The sequence below is a fragment of the Hyalella azteca genome, unplaced genomic scaffold (assembly GCF_000764305.2).
Source record: "Hyalella azteca isolate HAZT.00-mixed unplaced genomic scaffold, Hazt_2.0.2 contig10210, whole genome shotgun sequence".
NCBI classification, from domain to species: Eukaryota; Metazoa; Arthropoda; class Malacostraca; order Amphipoda; family Hyalellidae; genus Hyalella; species Hyalella azteca.
The window spans coordinates 178547-188652 of record NW_025940256.1 but is presented as its reverse complement, the minus strand read 5'-3'; the positions used below and the strand labels follow the sequence as shown (position 1 = coordinate 188652).

The 10106-nt window shown below is 36.1% G+C and overlaps 1 protein-coding gene across 1 annotated transcript; it reads left to right on the top strand.

Moving 5' to 3' along the window:
• Positions 1–1017: 1017 nt before the first annotated feature.
• Positions 1018–9847, top strand: LOC108678420 (galactoside alpha-(1,2)-fucosyltransferase 2). The gene is made up of 8 exons (XM_018166837.1): positions 1018–1229; positions 2067–2150; positions 4215–4342; positions 4985–5372; positions 6116–6232; positions 7004–7089; positions 7826–7942; positions 9656–9847. The coding sequence occupies exons 1-8, from the start codon at positions 1133–1135 to the stop codon at positions 9845–9847; spliced, it is 1209 nt and encodes a 402-aa protein (XP_018022326.1). The 5' UTR covers positions 1018–1132.
• Positions 9848–10106: the final 259 nt, after the last annotated feature.

Sequence of the window (10106 nt, the reverse complement as noted above, 5' to 3'; positions counted from 1 at the left end):
ATAATAAGGGTAATATATCGAGGGCTTTTATTTAATAGAAATTTTGAATTATTGAAAAAATGCCTCAGCCATAAAACGAAAATAAAAAGAGAATTTAAGATACGTAATTACGTTAAGTATCAAGGGATTTTCGAATTTGCTTATATTGGTTCAATAGTATTTAAGGATTGGTATATAATCGGAGATCAATTATTTAGAGGAAGAGGAAAGCAAGTATTTTTACGTACTATATAAAAATGGTGTAATTGTTCATGCTAAAAAAATTTCTGATCGACCTCACGCTTATCAATTCTCAGCTTACCAAATGACAAAGTTATATATATTCCCTATATTTTAATATTTTATAGCGTAATTATTACATATTTATAATTATAAACTGTACATTAGTTATCGATATTAATGCAGGTGAAACAATTATCATTGAAAATTTTTTCAGGTAAACAAGTTTGCTGGTTTCATTTTGTTGAGGAATTATATAGTTGGAGAAATTGTTGCATGTATATAAAATGTACTTGGTACAAAAAAATGCACTCTAGTCAATGCTGTGTACCTGTGTTGTACGCTGTGCATTACTGAGATGCAGCAGCTGTGTTGTATGAAGTGTATTCTCATATTAATACAGCGATGTTGTACCCGGTGTGTGGAATTTAATTGAAACTACGCGTATTGTGATAGTTTAGGCATTCTCTTATAGTGACAGCTAGTGTATGCATGACAATATAGTGAGTACAGGGGCGTGATTGCAGTGATATAAGACAATCACGATTGCAAGAGCCGTGATTGCAGGGAAATAAGACAACCACGAGTATAAAAGAGCCGTTATTTGCAATGATATAAGACAATCACGATTGCAAGAGCCGTGATTGCAAGGAAATAAGATAATCACGAGTATAAGAGCCGTGATTGCAGGGAAATAAGACAATCACGAGTATAAAAGAGCCATTATTTGCAGTGATATAAGACAATCACGATTGCAAGAGCCGCGATTGCAATGATATAAGACAATTACGAGTATAAGAGCCGTGATTGCAATGAAATAAACAATCACGAGTATAAGAGCCGTTATTTGCAGTGATAGAAGACAATCGTGACATCAACACAATTACAATAGTTTAATGATTGTTTTGCAGCTATGTTCAATCATTTGTTTAACAACGCATACATGAAGCGCACAGTGGCCGCTGTCGCTCTCCTGCTACTCGTCTACTGCGTCATTGAGACCAATCGAGGTTGGTTAATTCATTTATAAAATTATTTGTTTATCATAAATCATATAATTATGTTAATAATCATATATCCAGAAAAATCAAAGGGTAATATTGTTCAAATCGAGGTTGGTTAATTCATTCATTTATAAAGTTTTCTGTTTATCAATAATAATATAATTATGATAATAATCATTTTTCCAGAAAAATCAAAGGGTTATATTGTTCAAATGGGGTTGCACTTTCTGTACTGGGTCAGGAGGCAAAAGGGCATCAATAATTGGACAATGCGGCACTCATTTCTCTGAGTGTGCACTAGAATCACTAATGACTCGCTATGTTTTATTCAACAAGCATCGTGTATATGTGGATTACATATTCAATTATTTTTAAGCCTTTGTTATGGAAAAGTTAAACGTGAGTTACTATACATATTAAATGATGTTTCGTTTACACACTCATACAGTTGTGCGCTGTGTCCTTGCGATTCATTAAACATGTAGGCGCTGAAAGGAATACTGCGTGACAGAATTACTAATACGTGGCACTGGGTTATTTAAATTTAATTCATTGCTAACTCATGAGAGTGGTCTTACCTTTTAACCCTTGTATACTAATTATGTGGTATAATTAATATCATAATGAAATATCTAACATAACAGTATGCTTACGGTGTTGTCATTGTCTAATTAATGAGCGAAAATGGTGCGCAAAAATATTCTGATTGTCATAATAAAGCTTACTTTTTAAAATTTTTTTATATATGTACATATACATCAGTTTTAAGAGAAACAGAATAGGTGAAAATTATTGAAGCAAATGATACGTTTAATTTATCTCAATTAAATATGTCTCCCACAGTTGTACAGGAATCTTCCATCTCCACCAACCTCGCCGATGTGGAAAATGCCAGGTTCCTGCCGCCAGCCCCACATAAACTTGTTGGTGAGACTACAACCTCGGTAATCTTAATCCCCTAGCCACCACAACCCATGGAACCCTCAACCCCAGCCATCCACAACTTCAACCAACCTCGGGCCTATCCACTCACAACCTAAGCCACCCACAACCCCAACTACCAGCAACCCTAACAACCAAAACCCCAGCAACCCCCAACCCCAGCAATCCATAACCCCAAAAACAGACAACCCCAAAAACCCACAACCCCTGCCTTCCCCAGAAACAGCCTCCACAACAAAATCTCTACGCTGCCAAAACCTCGCTAACAAAAGAATCAATTAGTGCTTCAAAAATAATTCCAGAGAATTATCAAAATAGCGCTTTCATGTCTGAAAATCTATAATATTACCAAAAGGGACAACTGCTTCTATTCAGCTTATGCACTTAGAGAAATGAATGCATCATTATGATCCAATGATAGCGTCCACCAAACTTTTATGATGGTTTCACTTTCAATGAACAACTATTTCAGTTCAATTATATCAAGTATTAATATCAAATCCATTTTTTCCAATTATATCAAGTGAGTCTTTCTGTTTTTATCAACTTAAGTGAAACAAGCCACCAGAAAAGCTCTACAAGGTGTTTGTATGAACAGGTGATGGGTGTCCGCAGGTAAGCAACTCGTGGCTCCAGCTGCGTCATGTGTCGTTTTATGTTTATGATAAAGCGCACAAGCAGCAAACCTTTCAATAAAGGTTTAATAATAATTTTTTGAAATAATAAATTTTGGAACATAATAATTATAATTATATGACATAGTAATTACAAAATTGTTAACTTGTAAATCGAATATTGAAACCACAAATTGCTTGATTCACTATAAAATGACAGCGCAGATCATTAACGATAATCTTGAATGCTTTGAATGGATTGAATAGATAGAATTTATTCTTTAGGAGTTGGTAATGGATGAATGTTGAAAGGTTGTTTTCTGAAGTTCGAGGCTGCATTAACAACGAATTCATTGTTACGATGAACGAACGCGTTGATGAAGCAACTAAAGTTACGTTATAGCGATAATTCGCAACGCGATCCTTGTCATCAGAGGTTTCTCATGAAGCACATATGCAGAAAGCGATGATTTCTAAATAAGAATACATGACGAGAATAAATAATATGAATACAAAATGAAATACATAAGAATACATTTCAAAATAAGAATGCATAATAAAAATACATGTGCCTACTTGTCAAAATAATAATGTTATCAGACAGCCACGCTGTCCAAATTTCCAAGCATCCCTCACATGTCGGCATTTTCTTTGATAATCTCCCAATAAAATGTATAAGTTTATTGAATTTGCTGATGATATGGATCCTAAAACAGCCATTTATTTCAGGATCACAGTGCAATAAAATCTTAGTAATGTTTTCATATTGGCTGATAATGGGAGGCCTACTATGATTTTGTTGATAGCAGTGTGAATTTTTGGCATTTTCTTTACGTACTGTTCGATCATCGAAAATTGAACTGTCAATGGATTCACGTCGATGTCTATGCGAGTCTGGATAAAAAAAAATAAAATCTAAAAATCTTTCAACTAACTAATACGTTTGTATTGTTTAAGTAATACAAACCTTGATGTGAACTTGCGAAATTTGTATTAGGCTCTTGTACTTGAATTTTTAATACATAAATACAGTATTTTTTAATACCAGAGAGAAATTCTAATTAACGATTCCCTTCTGGGCCTCAGTTATACAAATTGAAGCATTATAGTACAAATACAAATTCTACTTAATATACTAGTACTTATATGCGTTTACGCCTAACAAATTACTCCCCTTTTAGCGCATTTTCTCATTTATGGAAAAAATGCACTATAGTGCTCACCATGTCTGTCTGTCCGTCCGTCCGTCCGTCCGTCCGTCTGTCTGTCCGTCTGTCCGTCCGTCTGTCCGTCTGTCCGTCTGTCCGTCCGTGACTTCACGTTTTCGTCGACGAGAAAATGCGCACTCTGTCACTCACTGCAATGAGTACTGAGTTATATTTTTTATTTTATTCCCGTGCATGCCTTACAGATGCTTTATTTTTTTCGGTTCCAGTTGCCAACCAGTTGCTGAATTTGATCCTCAACGTCACGGGGATAAACAACACAAATGTCGTCAAATTAATGAAAGAAACTTTAACTGAAACTGAAGAAGACTTGACGGAGAACCTGGTCATTCTTAAGGTCAGTAGTTCCTTGATACTGAGAGAAATGAACGGGTCACAGCGACCCACTTGGAATTAATTCTTCATCAATTAGACGCCACTGTAATAAAATTCAATCGTTTCATGAATCTCTATATAGACATGCATTGAAGTGTCACGATTAAAAAACGTATAATTCTAGTAATAACTGATAACTTATAGAAGTGCTTTTTCATTTAAAAAATAATGGAATTACTCGAGAGAGTCTTCCAGCATTATTTATTCTCTAAAGCGTAAAATAAAAGTTATTTCTATCAAATCTCTATTTTAGTCCACCGCATTTGTCTAGAATATATTTTTCAAGCAAATATTTCCTGAGTTGTCTAATTCGAACCTAGCATTTTGTTACATTTATTTATAATTTGTGTGAGAGGCATCCTACTGGTTATCGCAAACAAATAATTTCCTCTCACTATAACAATCATACTGATTGTTATAGTGAGAAACAACCACTATAACAATCAATAACAATAAAACTATCACAATCATAATGATTATCATAGTGAATTTTCTCTCGCTATAACAATCATAATTTAGAAAAATTGGTACGATATTTTCACTAAATTTTCAATGCTACACAATTGTAAATTCCCGGCGCTTATCAGCACTTTATGTCCCGCAGGAATTCGCAGAAAAATACGCATGCGCAACCTGCGTCGACTCCCGCCCGTTACCGAAGACCGCGGTCGACATTCGCGTACGTCTTGCAAGCACGGGCACGTGGCACGGAGTACCGGCGCCCGTTATGACGTTCCGACCACTCGGGAGGCTCGGTAACCTCATGGGTGAATACGCATCGCTGTACGCATTGAAGAATTACAGCGTAACGAGTTTCCTGATGCCATCACTGCACAAAGACGTCAAGGACGTGTTCAAGAGACTGTCCATACCTTACCTGAACAAATGTATTAACACGGAAGGATATGCCCAAGCCTGTCCTCCTTGCAGTGGCATACTGTGCAGGATTGGGATGACTTCCAAGAAATTGGGTATCCCTGTGCCCAGCATGTGTGAGTAATGGGCTGAGGGTCAAGAGACTGGGTATCCCTGTACCCAGCATGTGTGAGTAATGGGGTGATGGTCAAGAGACTGGGTATCCCTGTGCCCAGCATGTGTGAGTAATGGGCTGAGGGTCAAGAGACTGGGTATCCCTGTGCCCAGCATGTGTGAGTAATGGGCTGAGGGTCAAGAGACTGGGTATCCATGTACCCAGCATGTGTGAGTAATGGGATGACAATATCAGGGAGAATTGCTGCAACTTAATTTCTCAAATAATAGCTTGGATGTAAAATAAACGCAACGAAATTTGATGGGATAATAATTTCGTTCGTTCATCGGTAGTTTTTTTTCTGTCTTAGACATCTCAGGGAAATGAAATTGCACAAATTTGCTTACGAGACATGAGTGAGTTTTTAGTCGAGAAAAGATCGAGTTATATTGTCCAAATTTTGACACACTGCATATCCATATCCCGCAGCATGAGCCGAGAGTATACGTAGCACTGATATGCTTATTTTACCGGGCTGAACTGGGTAAACGATACTCGTAAGAACAAAAACTGGGTTGCTATCTGTATTTCTCTCATTGATTGCGTGAATTATTGAAATATAATTCGTAATTCTATTAACTCCCTTTTAACTGATTAATGATGTTTGAAGACGAAGATGTTCATTAAATCGGGAAACATTTTTATGTATTTATTTGAAAATGTACAATGTATTGATAAACTAGAGGCAAATTTCCTTTTTTTCAGTTGAAGACAAAGACTGGATCTCAATCGGCGGTGACTTCGGCTGGGTTGAGTACAGCTACCAGGCGCAGCAACTTGCTGCCGCTGGCTTACTGGGGCCTCATGCTTTTATAATGGAAGGTAACTTAAACAAAATGATAGATTATTTAAATTAATATCGTCATTATCATATGTGGCTAAGTTTCATTGAGACAGAGCATTAAGGCTAATTTTAACATCTTTATTATCTGTTATTTTTCCAAGTTTTAAATTAACTAACGCCCGATAAATGCATTATGATTTATAAAACAACAACGCAAATGAATTTCGCAAAACTAGTTGAAAATTGATAGTGTTTTGTATGTATGATTAAAATTTTTGAGACGTATAAACATAATTTCGACAGGCAGTGGAATATACGAGCACCATTTAGAATTATTTAATCTAATATGAAGCAAATCTAAAGGTATTCTCTGGCTCCAATACGCTTTATCTATTAAGTTATGAAAGTTCTCACTAATATTGTTCTAATAAAAAGTCTATAATCCTTTAAGGTTTCAATGCAGTTGTGAATAGACATAGAATATAGTAGGTTATGAAAATATACATTTTTTCATAATTATGCTTACGAATCGTGGCGTCTGAATTAAGTGCCTCCTTGCTAGATCTCTGTCTATGATAAAAAATTTATGTGTATTTTTTCATTGCTGATTTTTAGTGATTTTTAAAATATCATTGAGATGAATAAAATACCAATGCGTAGCGTAATCAGTTGATGATCTCGATAGTCCAACGATTTATCGTAAGTATAAAATGTAAATTTATAATTAAAGTTAACTAATTAATTCAATAAATAATCTCAGTAAATCATTAATTTAAACCGGCCATTAATCAATGGGATTGTATTTACAGATTATCCTCTAGAAATAACTTCCTTCGCTGCGTACCGAGATGAACTTCGTAAAGAATTTGAATTTCTTGATGAAATTCAGAAAAAGGTGAAAATTTGGGGGATTTAATGAGAAGGATTGCATCAGTTTACTTATAAAGTAGATTTTTGCTTAATTCTATATGAGTCGACTCTACTTATTATCAGTACCATATCTCTATCAAGGTTAAATGAGCGCCATGAACAACGATTCACAATATCATAAAGCTTTACTTTAGTTAGCGTTGAAAAAGCTAAAAGACCTTTTCGCAACACGTCTCAGAAATATTGAGTTAATCAACCCCTATTGTACATAAAATTTTCAAAATCAATCTCAAGAGTTAATCCCTCCGGAAAGGTCGCAAGTATTAAAACATTCATGGACATATGTTCCTGATCTTATAACGATGTTTGCACTATAAATAACATACATGCTCTACTTGAATCGCTATAGGTCATTCGATCGATTACACTATATAACAGACGTACTCTACTACTATTATCACTCCGACTTGTTTGATCATTAGCATTATCAATAATCTGTGCGCCCTACTTATATCTCTCATCAGGCAATTCAAGAACAAAAAGACACCTTAGTTACTTGTTTAAATGATTTAATGGTTATAAATTGCAGATCTCACATCATCTTTCAGCGATGCATTGCAATAATTTTCCAGTAAAAAAGGACGCAATTTTTACAGGCCTATGTCAACATTGCCCTAATTTTTCAGTAAAAAAGGCGCTTTTTTACTGGCCTTTGGCAACATTATACTAATTTCTCACTAAAAAATGCGCAATTTCTACAGGTCTATGACCGCCTCGCAGCAGTCGCCGCCAGCGCTACGAAGGAAGATCCGTCTAAACCTTTGGTCTTCGTGGGCGTTCACGTCAGACTCACTGATTACCCGCACCACATGTCCATAGTGCGTGTAAAAACTAATCAATAGATGTTTTAGTACGTATAATATTTATTCAATATATGCACTTAGCACGAATGATAATCAAACAATAATTCATATAATAATTAAATAATATATATTTTTAGCATGTATAATAATTAACGACTATATTTTCATTACGCATAATCATTTATTCATATAAATTCTACTGGAACATTTAATGATGGAGTAATATTCGAATTTATTCAGGAAATTCAGGGCAAGGAAATGTCGGTTAACATTTCCATTTAAACAGCAAATAGTTGATATAACCTATTGTTGATTAATAAAGAATTTTTCAGTTTTCCATATACTTTGTGCCGATTTTTTTGATCCTGTATGACATATTATCGCATGAACTTTTTCTGAAAAAAGGTTCTTTTTGAATTATTCAACCTAACTTCTTTCGTACTTAACCTAACATTGTATTGCTTGATGAGTGTAAATCATGACTGTAAACCATGAGTGTAAATAATGAGAGTGAATCATGAGTGTGAATCATGAGTGTGTATCATGAGTGAGAATCAGGAGTGTGAATCAGGAGTGTGAATCACGAGTGTAAATAATGAGTGTGAATCATGAGTGTGAATCACGAGTGTGTATCATGAGTGAGAATCAGGAGTGTGAATCACGAGTATGTATCATGAGCGTGAATCATGAGTGTGAATCATGAGTGTTTATCATGAGTGTGAATTACGAGTGTGTATCATGAGTGAGAATCATGATGTAGCGGTCCGACTTTCTAACAGTCATTCTCGCTCTTCTTCTCTCATTCAACGCATTACTCGAAGCTGAAATTGAACACGAGTCTTGGTTGGCTCACGCTCGATTAAGCGCCTGCCTGGTCGGGCGTGGCATGCAGAACGCAGGAATATCGGTCGCCTGGCAAGGAAATACATTGGATCTGCCTCACATGCTGCTGTCAACCATTCATTTAAAACCAAGTTCTTGTACTATGATCAATTCTTCCGTCGGCCATGGACGGGTGCGTCTGCAGGCAAGCGGAGCGAGATAACATTCCTCGAAGACAGTACCGCTTCCATCGCCGTACGTCGCATGGCCTTTGTCATTTATTTGAACATCTGTCTTCTTACTCGGTGAACAGTGCAGAAGGAAGCTGCAACTTGTTGGCAACGTTGGATAAGAGTCGCGGCGTAATCTCGGCAAGCAATGAGCTCCTCCGCTAGATTCCCACACTTTGAATTGATTTGACCTATGACCTTTGACTTGATTTGAATCGATTTTTGATGAACAGTGACTTCCTCACGGCGATAACACCGGTGACGTATGGACGGGCCCAGCCGAATTTAACGTTCTTTAATGTTCAATTTAACTTTTCTCGTCTTATAGCTACCTAGGATTACTGATGTACTTCTCATGAGTTTGCGTGTTCATTTACCTAGATTGTTTATTAAATAATGTAGGTGCGTTTCATCATTAGTACTCTTTTCCAAATAGAAATTTCGATGACTGGGTTAATTTAGTTCCATGCCTTCTCACTATCCCGTTGGGGTAAACTATATGTGTTCCTCCTCTCCCGCAACAATGAGTGTGAATCATGAGTGTGAATAATGAGTGTGAATCATGAGTGTGTTCATGAGTGTGAATCATGAGTGTGAATCATGAGTGTAAATAATGAGTGTGAATCATGAGTGAGTGTGAATCATGAGTGCAAATTTTAATTCATTACTCCCACAGTTATTCTCCGTGGACGATCTGGACAAGTCCTACGAAGGATATCTTCGTCGGGCGTTCACATTTTTTACGGATAAGTTCGACAACGTCGTTTTTGTCGTCGCGTCGGATGACGTCGTCGCCACCGCTAACATGACGAAAAAACTTGCTTTTCCGAACACTTTTGTGTCGCAAGGTGAGACGGAAGTCGCATGAGCTTATTTTTGAGAGGAATTAATGCCTCAATTAATGTCTCAGAGGAATTAATGTCTCACAATTTTACTTTTGAATTTGAATGTATGTTGATCCGAAGAAAAATATAGTTGGCAAATAAACATTTCAGTATATCCAAAATACGAGAATACTTATCGCGAAACCTAAATAACCCCGAATACTTACATCATGGGTGTCAATAATACTGTTATATTATATATTGTTATCTATTTTATATACAATGTTATATTGTATTTTATCA